The 15,549-nt window shown below is 47.0% G+C and overlaps 1 protein-coding gene across 3 annotated transcripts in view; it reads left to right on the top strand.

Moving 5' to 3' along the window:
* Positions 1 to 322: 322 nt before the first annotated feature.
* OSMR (oncostatin M receptor) overlaps positions 323 to 15,549 on the top strand; it is a 52,631-nt gene continuing 37,404 nt past the window's right edge. The window contains exons 1-2 of one of the 3 annotated variants that reach the window (XM_043599618.1): positions 323 to 902; positions 14,486 to 14,571. In XM_043599618.1, the coding sequence (XP_043455553.1) occupies positions 14,499 to 14,571 (73 nt within the window). In that variant the 5' untranslated portion in view covers positions 323 to 902; positions 14,486 to 14,498. Of the gene's footprint in view, positions 1,199 to 14,485; positions 14,572 to 15,549 lie in introns of all 3 variants that reach the window. The other 2 variants (XM_043599603.1, XM_043599614.1) reach the window with 2 other exon arrangements.

Here is a 15,549-nt window from a genome sequence, read left to right as displayed (position 1 = left end):
AGAGAGAGAGACACAGAATCTGAAACAGGCTCCAGGCTCTGAGCTGTCAGCACAGAGCCCGATGCGGGGCTCGAACTCACCGAACGTGAGATCATGACCTGAGTCGAAGTCGGACGCTTAACCGACTGATCCACCCAGGCGCCCCTGGATGGCATTTTTAAGAGGAAAAGCAAGTTGCAGCAGACACAGCTTTCTGTGACACAAAAGCTTCAGGACTGTTGCTACAGATGAAACTCGGCGCGTTTCAAAACCCGGACCAGAGCCAGGGTCCTAGGACTAACTGTCCAAACACCTTTTCGTCGCTCTGACCGCCTAGAGGAAACACAGCCCGAAGTTTGGCTGAAGCACTCATCTTCTGCCCAAAGATTTTGTGCCGAGGAGCCCAGGGTTCCGCCCCCTCGCTTGGGATAACAAGTGGCCTCCCGCGGTCACACCAGGTCCCGGGGCCCTCGGCAGGCCTCGGCGTCCCGCCGCTGCGGGGCCCGCCGGCCGGGGCAGGAGTGTTGGGCGCGCGACGCCTCCCGCGGAGCCGTGGGTTCCCCTGTTCCTTCCCAGGCCTCTCCCACTTCCTTTCCCACCGCTCCCCGCCCGCCCGCCCGCCCGCCGAGGCCCGGGGCCGCACCTCCGCGGGGTCCCGGCCGCTTCCCCCCCGGGACCAAAAGGGGGAGAATTCCTGTGGGTCCCAGGAGTGCCAAGAGTGCGCAGCAGGACGGGAAATTGCAAAAGTCCTCAGCCCTCTGCCCTCCCCCGCGGCTTTCCCGTAACTCCCGCCCCTCGGCGCTCGCCCCGCAGCTGATTCATACCCCCGGCGCGGGGCCGCCCCTGCACGTCCACACCGGCGTCCGCACCCGCGGCCCCGCGCCGCCCAGGACCCGGCCTGGAGCCGTCCGCCCGCCCGCGGGGTGAGTACCCCCGCCGCCCTGCCACCCCGCCGCCCGCTCGCTCTCCTCCGCGCCCCGCGGCAGCCTTCCCCGCGCCCCGCCAGCCCTGCCCGCGAGCGGACCCGGCGCGGCGTCCGGAAGGATCGGACGGCTTTGCAAGCCCCTTCCCGGGGTCTGCCCGCCTGGACGCGGCCCGGCGCACGGCCGCCTGCCTGACCCGCCCCGCGCCGCCTCCGCCCCGCGTTTGCTTTGGCTCACCGTTCGACCCGCTCCGAGCCGGTGCTTTGAGGGCTCCCCGCCTCTGGCCCGCCTGCTTGGTGCGTAACTTGTAAAGAGTAATTCTTTCCAGAGCGCACAATGCTGGGTCCGTCGCGGCGTTTCCTTCCCTGCTTGGAAGTTCACAGTCCCGTCGCTTCTTTCTCAGTAGTCGGGAATGTGTGTTGAATTACAATTCCCACTTTAATCCACCTTTGCTTCTCTCCCAACACATCACCACGGAAGTTAATTGTATCCCCCCCCCCCCCCCGCCAAAGTTCCCTCCACTCGGAGTTGTCGGTGGTGTCCCTCCTGCTGGCCTCTGTTTACACCTGGAAGTGGGCGGCGCTCACCCCGGTGTGCAGCGAGGACATCCCGGGGGTGCGGTGGTGCGGGAGCGCGGGACAGACACCTATCCTCCTCCTCCACTCGAATGGAGGGGGCGCGGAGCTGGCCGGTTGAGCGGCGGGAAACTTGCAAACGCAAACGCCCCCCCTCCCCACCCCGCATGGAGGGGTTGAGTAACTTGTCCAAGACCGAAAAACTGGCTGCGGTGACTCCGAAATCCCGTAGCTCAGGGCTTTGGCCCTGACACCATGAGTCCTTTCTTGATGGTCCTTGGCCTGTCTTTCATCAGCCCAGCCATGCACGCATGCATCCTGCCTGCCTGCCTGCGGTGAGAGGCGCCACTGAGTGCCACGGAGGTGCCACTGAGAAAGGCCACTTGGTAACCGACAGGCTCTTTGGGACTGAGTTATGCTCCAACTCAAGAGGAGGATCCTCATGTAGAGGATCCCATTGAAATAAAGATGGTATATTTGATTTGAACAGGAAGGAAAGAAGCTTTGGGTGTTATGCCCAAGTCTAAAGCTGACGTTGGGACTGGGGTGAAGTTAATCATCGCCTCAGCCTCAGTTTCCTCCTCTGCAAAATAATAATGGTTCATACGATGGACCAGGCACTGTTCTGAGTACTTTACATATGCCAGCTCATTTAAGCTTTGCCAGTGAGGGAGGGAATAGCTCTGTCATTCTCGTTTTATCAGTGAGGAAACCAAGGCCCAGAGAAGTTCTGTAACTTGTCTGTGGTCACACAGCTAAGAGGTGAGAGTCAGGAATTGGCTTGGGGTCTCCTGATAACCACTATGCTGTGCCTCAAACTCTAGGAGTCTTTTTGGAGTGGTTCTGGGAGTGGTGCTTCATTACTGTCCTCGTTTGTCTCCCTCCTGGGCTGCTTTAAAATGCACCCTGGAGGCTGAAGGGCCCCGATCCTTGGAGCTTATTAAAAACACTGGACTCCAACTTCAGCTGCCTGTTTAGAATCTTCAGGTTGTGCTCAATTTGTATCTGCCCTGGTAGCATTCAGTACTATTAGAAGCTAATAGTGCCGAGGAGCTCACCACCTAATATTTCATTGCCAGACAAAGTTAATTCTCAGCTATAACTTGTCTCCTTGTGACTTACATCTTGGTCCTGCTTCTGCCTCATGTTGTCCCAGCAAATATGTCTGAGCCTTTTGCATCAAAGGTCACCTTGACAGTGTCCCACTCAGGCCACATTGGGGAAAGTACTTCCGCACTGGGTCTCTCCTTCTACCCCTTTCTTTAACCTGAAGGGCCAGGAACACCTACAGAGATGCACATGCAGGTGTGCCAGAGTCTCTGATGATTCTTATAGCGCTTTTGTCTTAGAAAAGGAACCGAGTCAGGAAAACTATGGCTTTGAAAGAGAAATCAGTGGTAATATCCTTCCACAAGAGGAAGGAGTATGTTTTCCTGTGGGAACTGGGCTGGGGCACTGTTGGCTCGGGTAGAAGGAAATCTTCCTGAGTGTCATCTTGCTCAATTACAGGAAGAGGGAGACTTGGCCCTCTTTTCCCTGGAAAAGGAAGTCCTCCTTGATTTAAAAAAAAAAAAGGAAAATGGGGAAAAATCAAACAAATAGAATATTGTGAGAAATATCCTTCCCTCCAAGCAGGCTTCTTTGTAGCTGCATAAAGTGAGTTTCTTTCCCAGCAGCTGTGTTATTGGCTTCACAGCCTTCCTTCCCTTCTCAGTTTAGTTCTGCAGTTGGCCCTTGAACAGCGCGGGCGGTAGGGGTTTCTAAAAATCCACATAGAACTTTTGTGTCCCCCAAAACTTAACCGCCAGTAGCCTACTGTTGACCCGATAACACAGTTGATTAACACATTGTGCATGTTATATATACTATGTTTTTACAATGAAGTAGGTTAGAGAAAGGGAGATGTTCTTAAGAACATCATAAGGAAGTGAAACTACATTTACAGTTCTGTACTGTATTTATTGAAAAATGTCTGTGTGTATGTGGACCCATGCAGTTTAAACTGGCATTGTTCAAGCATCAACTGTACTGGCTTTTCAACATTTATATATTCCAGGTTGTCCGAATTTCATTTTTATGTTTTAAAAGTAATTCAAGTAATAACTGACTATATTCTTATTCAAAAAAAATAGAGAAGTGTAGGGGCGCCTGGGTGGCTTAGTCGGTTAAGCATCTGACTTCAGCTCAGGTCATGATCTTGTGGTTCTTGGGTTCGAGCCCCGTGTCCAGCTCTGTGCTGACAGCTGGGAGCCTGGAGCCTGCTTCGGATTCTGTGTCTCCCACTCTCTCTGCCCCTCCTCCACTCGTGCTCGGTCTCTCTTCCTCTCAAAAATAAATAAACATTAAAAATTAAACAAAATTAAAAAAAATAGAGAAGTATATGGAATGAAATGTGGAACTACCATGATCACTCTTATTCTCAGAAGAGGGATGGTTACATTTGGTAAATACCATTCCATGATTTTGTTTTCTTTTCTGTGCATTTGCATAATATGTACACATACATATGTCTTAATGTATGTAAATGAGATCTTGCTATATATTGTGTAGCTTACTTTTTCATTATCCAGGTCTTAGGGATCTTTCCATGTCAGTACAAACCTTTTGTTAAAGGGTACATGTTATTCTAAATTAGAAACATAATTTATCCACTTTTTCCCTTCTTGATGGATATTTGGATGATTTCAAATTATTCAACATTAGCAGCAGTACTTTAGGAAAGACTGCACTCATCTTTGTGTGTAAGCCTGAATATATCTGTGAAATAGAGTTCTAGGGTCCAAGGGTTTGTCCATTTTTTCACTTGATACAGTTCTTCTTTTTTTTTTTTTTTTTAATTTTTTTTTTTTTTTAATTTTTTTTTTCAACATTTATTTTATTTTTGGGACAGAGAGAGACAGAGCATGAACGGGGGAGGGGCAGAGAGAGAGGGAGACACAGAATCGGAAACAGGCTCCAGGCTCTGAGCCATCAGCCCAGAGCCTGACGCGGGGCTCGAACTCCCGGACCGCGAGATCGTGACCTGGCTGAAGTCAGATGCTTAACCGACTGCGCCACCCAGGCGCCCCTTGATACAGTTCTTCAAATCATAGCACTGCCTCCCACCCCAGGTACTGATTTAAATTCAGTGCATGAGAATCTGCTGCCCTCATCCTTCCTAACATCAGCCATCGTCTTTTTTTTTTTTCCATTTAAATTTGCAAATCTGGTAAATGAATGAATATGGCATTTTAATTTGTATTTTGCTTATTACTACTGCAATTTAATTTCTCTTAATATTTATGGTCATGTGTGTCTTCTGTTCATGTCCTTTGCTCATTTTTCTTCTATTTTTTTAAGTGTTTATTTTTTTGAGAGAGAGAGACAGAGCGTGAGCATGGGAGAGGCAGAGAGAAAGGGAGACACAGAATCCGAAGCAGGCTCCAGGCTCTGAGCTGTCAGCACAGAGCCCAACATGGGGCTCAAACTCACAAACCGTGAGATCATGACCTGAGCCAAACTCAGATGCTTAACTGACTGAGCCACCCAGGCGCTCCTCTCATTTTTCTATTGAGTTGCTTTTTCCTATTCCTGTGAATCTCAGAAGCTCTATACCTATTCAGGATCCTAACCCTTTGTCTGTTGTAGATTATTTCAGTATTTCTTCTAGTGTGATTCTCTCCCCACCCCCCAATTTTTTGGTCATAAAATACATAATATAAAATTTACCATTTTAATCATTTTTAAGTGTACAGGTCAGTGTTACTAAGTACACCCTTATTGTTGTGCACCCATTGGCACTGTTCATCTTTGGAGTTCTTTCCACCTTGCAAAACTGACACTCTAAGCCCATTAAACAGTAACTCCCACTTCTCCCGACCCCAGCCCCCTGTAAGCAGCATTCTACTTTCCGTCCCTATGAATTTGACTACTCCAGGCACCTCACAGGGATTGGAGAAATCGTATAGCATTTGTCTTTTCATGACTGACTTAATTCACTTAGCAAAATGTCCCCAAGACCATCCATGTTGTAGCAAGTAACAGATTTTTTTTTCCTTTTTAAGAATAGATAATATTCTGTTGTATGCATACACCACTTTTACTTATCCATTCATAATGCTTTTGTTTTTAACTATCTTTTGCTACACAGAAGTTTTTAAAAAAATTTTTTTAACATTATTTTTTGAGAGACAGAGAGAGACACAGCACGAGCAGGGGAGGTGCAGAGAGAGGGGGAGACACAGAATTGGAAGCAGGCTCCCGGCGCTGAGCTGTCAGCACAGAGCCCGACACGGGGCTCGACGCGGGGCTCGAACCCACAAGCCTGAGATCATGACCTGAGGCGAAGTCAGACGCTTAACCGACTGAGCCACCCAGGCACCCCATGTCATTTTCTCTTTTGTATAAACTTTACAAATAGCTTGCCAAGTTAAAAAAAAAAAATTCCTGTTGGAATTTCTCTTTGGATTTTCTTGGGTTTCTAAGGGTTTATAATTGTTAATAATTCTTTATGCCTTAATGTCCATTCTGGTCTGAGCTCCAACTCTGGAGGAAGCAGTGTGTTTGGAAAAGCACTGTGATCTGGGGACTGACTCACCTGGACTTCAAGTTCTGGAAGAACGATGTCGCCCTGTGTCAAAGTTAACTTTTAACCTTGTGAGCTTTCGTTTCCTCACCTGTGTAAGTGGATGATAACTGAATTTCTTTCATAAGACTCTTGTGAAGATTCAGTTAATAAACTCATGCAGGTCACATAGCACAGCACCTGGCAGGGAGCTGGGGTCCACTTCGTGCTGGCTAGGATCATTTTCACATTTACTTTCATATCCTAGTATGGCCTCTGCAGTGCACCTCATCATAGAAGGAACCAGTAAATGTTTCCTTTTGTATCAGTAGTATCCTGGGAGACAAAAATATGTAACAGCTATTGAATATGGTAGTATTTCTCCAACTTGGGTGTGCATGTGACATCCGCTAGGGATTCTTTTTTAAATACAAATTTTTATTCGGTAGCTCTAATGTGTGGCTGATTTTGCATTTCTGGTCTCTTCGGTGATGTCAGTGCTATGCGCTTTGAGTATATAATCTTTCACTGGTATTTAAAATCATACTGCTGGTGATAGTATTTCCTATTGGATTAAATGTGGTTGACAGGACTTGTAAATTGCTTTCTTTTAATATTATATGCTAGAGAACTTGCACGTAAGAGAACTTGAACTGAATTATTGTGTTGTTTCTTCCCTCCCTCCCTTCCTTCCTTTCTTCTTCTTCTTTTTTTTAAGGACAGAGGGTTAATAGGGCACTAAATATAATACCAAGTTCTAGTCTTAGATCTGAAATCACTGAGGCAATCAACTCTCTGGATTATTTAAAACTGTTGTCTTAAGATGACGATTGCCACATAAAATACATCCAGTCTGAGTATGAAATCTAAAGTCAACTAAAAAGCCATAATTTCAAGTGTCTTACCAAATAGAAAAATGTAAGATGTAAGTAACACTTGGAAAAATGTAAGATAAAAAGAACCCTTGGAAAACATGGAATTAGCTCCTCCTGTGTGAGAACAGTAGATGTTGTACGTCAACAGAAGCTATGCTGTCATGTGAGTAAACTTTTCATATGTCACGTGATCTCTTGGTCACCTCTTTCTGTTCTCCATCTGTCCAATGGGGGGCTTTGAGCAAGGTCACTTCACATTCCTTAGTATGCTGGTCTGTCAGAAGGGAATGGCAGTATGTTTTTCTACCCAGGACATTGATTACTTTCTGTAATCGAAAATGCATTTTTAAAGCTCCTATATTCTCTCAGGACCTGAGAGATCACGTTTTTGTACAGAAACACATGACACGCTTGTAGGCTGATCCAGGACTTAAAAAATACCAATCTTTTTGGGGGCCCCTGGGTGGCTCAGTCAGTTAAGCATATGACTGTTGGCTTGGGTCATGATCTCACAGTTCTTGGGATTAAGCCCCTTGTTGGGCTCCGCGCTAACAGCACAGAACCTGCTTGGGATTCTCCATCTCTCTCTGCCCCACCCCTGCTTGCACTCTCTTTCTCTCCTTTTCTCTCTCTCAAGATAAATAAACTTAAAAACAACAACAACCACCACCACCTTTTTTTAGGTCTATTTGACAAGTATGGTTTGGATTTGAATCAAAAACTATTGTCAACTGGCTTAACCCTGTTGGGATATATGGTTCAAATCTGAAAGTAATGGAATTGCCACTACTTGCATATGTAAATATGTGTAAAACACGCACATGTTGTAAAGAATGCTTTATGTTGCAGAATTACATAACTTGAGAGCATTGACCATAATTTCCATCCTGCTCACCTCCTTTACTCCATCCCAGCTCTAGATTTGTAAGTGTTACTAGTTGGGTGTGTCTTTGGGGGCCAGTTTGGATCCTTGAAGTAGAAGACAGCAAGGCAGAAATGGATGTGCAAGAGATTTGGGGGAAATGCCCTGGTGAGGGATAAAGGGACAAGGGAGCGGGAAGAGGCAGAGAAAGCCTGCAAATCCCATGCAAGGTGACAGGGAAGAAGGAAGATTGAGAGGGAAGGGCTTCCACCTACAATGCAGTTCTGAGAATGTTTTGCCCAGGCCAGTGGGGAGACGTAGATCAAATGTTGCCTATTGGAGGAGTCCCCTGTTGAGCAGAAAAGGTTTGGCCCGATCATCTGCTGGGAGCAGCCTGCGGGGACTGTGGGCTGGGGTTTGAATGTGCAGTGGATGGAAAGGGGCAGCAGCGGAGGCTGTCAGTCAGCTACGGTCCTGAGGCAGAGCCTTCTAAAGGGAGCGCAGAGTGGCATGGTTGCACACTCGCACACCCGTCTTCCAGAGGTGTTTGTGCGCACATGCTATTCTGAAATGGGCTTTTTCACTCAGTATTTTTTGGATATTCTTCCATGGCAGCACATAGATCTATCTTATCCTTTTCACAGTTTCATAGTACTCCTTTGTGGAAATGCACCACGATTGAATTTTCTGATTCTTTTTCACGGACATTTGGACACTTCACGGAAAACATTTCATGTTTTCATTTTTCCTAGATATTAACAATACCACAATGAACCCTCTTTAAAATACATCAGTTTTGTATACAGACACACATATACAAGCATACTATTTAGAGGACAAAATTCCAGAAATAGAATTTCTGGATCAAAGGGAATGCACCCTGGAATTCTAATAGGTATTTTCAAAATGACCTTGGCAAAGTTGTGCTGTTTGACCATCAGTGAGTAACAATGCCTGCTTCTTCAAACTGTTATCAATGCTAGGTATTAAGACCTTTTTAGGCTTTGCCAGTTGGATACCATGCAGACCCACATACAGACATATACAATTACTTTTTTAATTTGCATGTATTTAACTAGTAATGATATTGTCCTGTTTTTCTTTATTCTCTTTTGGCTATTCCTATTTCGTTTTTTCGTGAATTACATATTCATATCATCTATCAGTTTTTTTACAGGGTAGCTTATCTGTTTTTGATTGGTTTCTTTTTTTAATATTTATTTTTGAGAGAGAGCACACAAGCAAGGGAGGGGCATTGAGAAAGGGAGACAAAATCAAAGCAGGCTCTAGACTCCAGGCTGTGAGTGCAGAGTTGGACACGGGGCTCGAACTCATGAACCATGAGATCATGACCTGAGCTGAAGTCGGATGCTTAACCGACTGAGCCACCCAGTTACTTAATGGGTTTCATTTAAGTAACATGTCCACAGTGATATAGTTATTAAGTGCCAGAGCAATGATTGGACCCTCAGCATTCTTATGTCAGAGCCCATGCACTTGACTATTACAGCTTCCTTTTCCCACAAAGGTCTAGGTTATTGTTCCAGTACGATTCTGGGGAATAATCTGTCTTGTCTCCAGTGATTTAAAATATATCGTTAGCATGTACTAAATTCCTACATCTTCTTTAGGTCCAGAATACTCCTTGGATCTAGGTTTTCTATTCCTTTCTTTGTCTTCACTTACCACTCAAAGATCCAGCTTTAATCAGCCACAAGTTCCAAGAATCTTTAACTGAATGTTGATTTAAAAAAGAAAAGCAAGGGGCACCTGGGTGGCTCAGTCGGTTAAGCATCCGACTTTGGCTCAGGTCATGATCTTCCAGTTTGTGAGTTCAAGCCCCGCACCGGGCTCTGTACTGACAGCTCGGAGCCTGGAGGCTGTTTCTGATTCTGTGTCTCCCTTTCTCTCTCTCTGCCCCTCCCCTGCTCATGCTCTGCCTCTCTCTCTCTCTCTCTCTCTCTCAAAAATAAACATGAAAAAGATTTTGAAAAGAAAAAAAAAAAGTGATTGTGCATAAGCCAATTCAGTCTCATAAATAAGGGATGATCTTACAAAACTAGTAGAAACACTTAACCAGGCAGGTTTAAAGAGAGGACAAGGAGTGCTTAAACCTTTCTTTGGGCACCACCTCCAGGTGGTGGATACTTTATTTTATTTAATTAATTAATTTTTTTAATGTTTATTTATTTTTGAAAGAGACAGAGTGCGAGCATGCGAGGGGCAGAGAGAGGGAGACACAGAATCCAAATCAGGCTCCAGGCTCCGAGCTGTCAGCACAGAGTCCAACGCGAGGCTCGAGCCCATGAACTGCGAGATCATGACCTGAGCCAAAAGTCCAACGCTTAACCGACTGAGCCACCCAGGTGCCCCTGGGTGGTGGATACTTTAGGAGGAAAGGGGGGTGGAATTGCAGTGAAACCTTACAAGTAATGCATCCTGTGCTATAATGGTGGAGGCCCTTGCAAAAGGGCTCCCAAAAACATGCAGTGCTCATAGAAAAGAACAAAGTAGATGAACTTGGGAAATGTGGGGAACATGCCATGCAACTCTTGGTGCTGGTGCACAGAACTCTTTCACAGGGAGCACACACCCAAGCACACTTCCTGGATGAACAGCTTCTTTCTTTAAAATAGAATTTGCATATGACATCACTGGGCACCCAGCCAGTTCTGAAGAGTTTGGCAACACACCCCCGTTCTTGGGAAGCAAATGACTGGTCATGTTGCTTCTCATGGGGATTATTTATGGTGAGGAAACTTCCCAGGAATAAATATTTTAGTAATGACGGTACAAGAAGTCCTAGCGAAGAAGGGCAGACTCACACCCTTTGCAAAAGCTGTGCCTGTAGTGTTTGTACTGAGGGACGTTCAAAGGCATCTTCGTTTTGCACAGAGACAAGATTTGAATGAGAAGTTCTACAAAATGAGTGGGTAATTTTTCTTTTCGTTTCTCCCTTTGTCTCCCCAGAGAAGAAATGTCAATGAAAGACTATGAATTAGGCAATGTTTGGCAACAGAAAGAGTAGAAGGGCCTGAAAAGGAATCTCCTTAATAAAATAAAATTGAAAGCAAAGAAGAAAGAATGTGAGAAAATTAGTACAAATGTTTATTCATTTACTGGATATTTACTGGGTAACAACCACGTCCTGGGACTATGATAGACAGTGGGGCCTCGGGTCCAGGCCTGTCCTCAGGCAGCACATAGTCTGGCTGGGAATGATGGAGATCTCAAAAATAGAAATAAAGAACAGATTTGGGCAAAGAACTAAGTAGTGTGGGTGAGGCAGGAAAGTGGTTTTGCCTTTCTGAATTCTTCCTGACTTCCTTTTCTTACTGGACACTGGAAGTGGCAATACTCCCCACGGACATGGCAAGAGAAAGCCTGATGGAAGAACCAGAGGGCACGGCGGGCTTTTCCGGAACAGCAGTCCCTAGGAGAACAGGCGGAGCACTGACTGCCGCGGAAGGGGCTCGCCGGCCCAACTGACGCTCAGCCCTTATCCTCCAGGTGCCGTAGGAAGGCCTGGCCTAATCCTGCAGTGTCGTTGATCTGCATCAGGGGTCCAGTCTAGGGCCCAGGGCGCCCCAAAGCTCGTGTGCTGACCTCTCTTCTCCGTCTGTATGGAGTCTGCAGGCGATCATCCAGTCCTGTGGCTTAAGTACCACATGCATGCACCGAGGATGATTTCTACCCCTGCCCGGACCCCTCCCCTGGACCCCACTTTGTGTGTCCAGCCAGCTCACGTGGCTGTCACATAAGCATCTCCAATGTAGCAAGCTGCAAACCGAGCCCTCAATAGAGCCCACTACATCTGTTCATCTCTTCTCTGTTGATAGCAGCCTCCCTTCTGCCAAGAGCTCAGGCCATTTTGGGGGCCACCCATGATGTCTGACTTTGTCAGCCCCTGTCACATCCTGCCAGCTCTGTCTGTCAGATCTCTCCTGAGTTCCACCGCTGTTTCCGCCTCCACTGCCGTGACCGTGGCCTGAGCCAGTGCCATTGTCCCTGGACTACTGCAGACCTTCCTAACTGCTGTCCCTCCCACCGCTCCTGCCCCCTCCTGTCCCCACCAGTCTCTTCCTGTTCTGGTGAGTGAGACAGGCTATTCCTGTCCCGAAACTCCCCAGTGGCTCTCACCTGGCTCAGGGTAGAAGCCACAGTTGGGAAAATGCTTCCCTGTCTGCTCTCCCTCTGTGGACCCTCTGTTTTCACCTCCTGCTTCTCACCTCTCACTGCAGCAGGAGCTCCTGCTGTTCCTTGAATGAGCCCAGCACTCTCCTACCTCAGCGTCTGGGTGCCACTCACCCCTTCACCTCCAGGTTCTTCCCTGTGGTTGTGGGGGAGCTCACCAGCCAAGAGCTGGTGCCCTTGGAGTAGGCACAGGGTCTTTGGAGGCAGGTTTACAGAGGAGGAGGGGTGGGGGCCACATGGGCTGTGCAGGGTCACCTGGGGCCTGGGAGCAGCTGACTCAGAGCCCTGGGTGTCTGTGTCCTTCGCACGGCATCAAGCGTCGGGAAAACTGTTCGTGCGGCGTTTCCCAAAGGCCGACACCGGTGTCTCTGGGATGTTCTTCCAGCTGCTGACTGTCACTCTGCAAGTTTTGGTGAACTTTACTGATTTTGCCAGAGTATTCAGACAACAGCCAGGACCCGTAATCTCTCTGCAAGTGGTCCTGGCGTGGTCTGGGGCCTGAAGTGTTGGGATGGGGGCTGTCCAGTCACACCATGGGAAATAAGCACTTCGCCCAGGTGCAGGCAGTGACTGCTGTGTCCCGTTTGCCACCTGTCCAGCACGTCTAAAACGGTGCACGTCAGAACAGATGAAAGGAAAAACCGTGGATCTGAATGGCTGGTGAAGCCAGCCTCCTCGGATTCACAACCTGCCATGTGTGAGACGGTGGGGGAGGGCGGGACTTCCAGACGGGACCGTCCTGGTGCTTCTCAAAGACTTTCCTGTGATCATCAGACCATAGAAACAAGTCCTTTGTAAATGCTCATATTTTTGGCTTTGTTACATGAAAACTTTATTCTTTAATTTCTGGTTACCTTCGATGGGTAGGTGGCTCTAACTTTTGGTTTTAAGTTTCTCTGTCTCTATAATTTGTTTACATTTTGCAACATGTGAACTGTTTGACTTACCAGAACTCCAAAATTCTAAAAACACTTCAAAGAGCCCTTTCGTACAGAGAACATCAGGCAGCCTACCTCACTCCCTGAACCATCTGGTCTTCGATTTATGGGATGAGATTTCCTCACAGCATGGCACCCTGCGTTCCTCAGGTGACGTCGGTGTTGGGACGGGAAGATCCTGTACCGGTAGACTAGGACTGGAAGGATGCTTCAGGTGCACACTGAGCGCCAGAGGCTTCGTGCCAGCATTTTCCTTTGCCTTGCCTTTGGCTCTGCGCAGGAACGATTTTCTCTTGAATTTGGTTTTCTCCCTGGCTTTGATATTTAATTGTAACAGGAACCTGTTTGAAGTTGTAAGCAGGGATGTTAGAGGGGGAAAAAGTAGAAGTAGTGGAAGGTGGTGCTTAAAGGACTGTGACTAAAAGCCGTCGTTTGCAGACTTTTGCTTCTGTTTGCAGGCGGGCTCGTGTGTAAGCAGATTTGACTACCCTAGAAGAATGGAATGGTTTGGTGTGGTCTTTTTCTGTCTTCACTGCTGTTCCCATTTAGTTGGGGGTAGTGAAAACGGGTGATGTGGTTCACTGATTTTCTGGCTTTTGATGAAGTCCAGGTGGCGAGACAGAGGCAAAACGGGCTCTGAACTGTTTAATTGCCTCTCTCTGGGATGAGTCAGACTTTGAAGTAAAAAAGTGAAACTCAAGGCTTCCGTGGACTAACGCTCTTATTACAAATTAAGAACGTGTTAGCCTTCTTGAGGTCACCGAGGTTCATCCTTTGTGCCCTCAGGTTGGCCTGTGGTCAAAGGACCCGATGAATCAGTGCAGTTCTTTGACCTGCCGTTTACAGGCCTCCTCTAAAGCGAGGAAAGCCGGAAACTATTTTGAACAATGAGACACTGCCTATCTCTCTAGGTGGAATGTGCTTGTTTTTCCTCGGTGAAATTTTATTGAAGGAGATGACTCCTCTGTAAGTAATCAATTCAAATACAGCTCTTCTCTGACCATGGTCCTTTTTTTTTTTAAGATTTAACTTCGTTTCTTTGCTTTACCCTTCTTTACCAACCTTCGCTTGGCCTGAAGAAATTGGTAGGTCACTTGTCTATTGGCACACAGCCTCGGTGGCACGCTCACTGCGAACAGTCATTGCTCCTGCACCAGGGATCGGCTGCTGTTGGCCGGCTGCTGGCTGAGCTCGGCTGGCCCCTGGGGGGGCAGCCGTGGTGACTCAGTTCTGCCTCCCGTGTTGCTCCTTCTCCTCCTGGGTCCAGGTGGGGAGGCCAGAAGTGCTCTTTTCGTGCCAAAGAAACACGGAAGAGCAAGCAGAATTACACAAGGCATTTTGAGGTCTAGGCTCCAAGCTGGCACCCCACTGCTTCTGTTTTATTATGGGTCAGGGCAAGTCACACGGAGCAGGGAACTACACTCTTATTTTGCGGGGCAGGGGGAACTCCAGACTCACCTGACAAGGGGCATGGACGTAGGGAGGAGAGGAGAGTGGGAGCCCTTAATACCATCGTCTACTACAATTGGGTCAAAGAAACCTGCTCAGAGCTAAAATTGAATAAAATTTTCCTTGTGTATAATTTATCTTTTTCAGAAAACCAGAACCTATGGCTCTCTTTTCAGCCTTTCAGACAACATTCCTCTTGGCATTGCTGTCCTTGAAAACTTACCAGAGTGAAGGTAAGAAGTGGAAAGAATGGTAAAGAAAAAAAAAAAAAACCACATAAAACCAAGGTAATTGGTCCTTTGGAGAAAAGTAGAACAAGTCTTCTTTTCTTTGGCAATTACCTGGAATTGGTGAGGCGTTCACTCCATCACTTGGAATTGGTGAGGAGTAATGGTTTCCTTAGTCTTGACTATCCTGGTCTTCATTGCTCATTGTAATCAGCCACACTGTGACCCTGATTTCCTGGTCAGTGCACTGGTCATCGAGGCACTTGTGAGTGGATCTAATCCGGCAGAACTTTGTGGTATAGACACTCTACATGGCCATTGCCAGAGAAATTCCTTCTGCGCCTTGCCATGTGGAGACGGGGCAAACTAGCCCAGTGTTGGCCACTAGGTTAGAACCAGTTGTGATGTCCTTCAGCTGCATTCACGGAGCAGCTCTTTGCTGCAAGACAGTATGCTAAGTAAAGAAATTCTGTTTATGGATGAAGAAATGGTGTTTGTTACTTAGCTAATCTCCCAATGAAGGGGTTTTCAAAATACCAACTTTGTAAATCTCGTCAGTAAGAATTCAACACTTGTAGAATGTTTATAAATACTTCGTATATTACTTTGAACTAGCTTGACAGTCAAGCGTGAGTGAGTCTATTGGTTTATAACATTTGTTGGGGTGCCTGAGGGGTTCAGTCAGTTAAGCGTCCGTCCGACTTCTTGAGCCGTGTTGGGCTCTGTGCTGACAGCTCAGAGCCTGGAGCCTGGTTTGGATTCTGTGTTTCCTCTCTCTGTCCCTTCCCTGCTCATGCTCTGTCTCTCTCTCTGTTTCTCTCTCTCTCTGTCTCCCTCTCTCAAAAATAAATAAACATTAAAAAAAATTGTGTTGCTTTCACCTGTATTTTACAAAGCTTTACATTTTCCTCATTCTGGGTTTATTTGCTATACTCCCTTCGTAACACAAAGTACAGGCATATGCTCTGAGTGATTATTCACACA

Source organism: Prionailurus bengalensis, chromosome A1 (genome assembly GCF_016509475.1).
Source record: "Prionailurus bengalensis isolate Pbe53 chromosome A1, Fcat_Pben_1.1_paternal_pri, whole genome shotgun sequence".
NCBI lineage: Eukaryota > Metazoa > Chordata > Mammalia > Carnivora > Felidae > Prionailurus > Prionailurus bengalensis.
The sequence above is the reverse complement of the archived record's forward strand: the minus strand, read 5'-3'. Positions and strand labels throughout refer to the sequence as shown.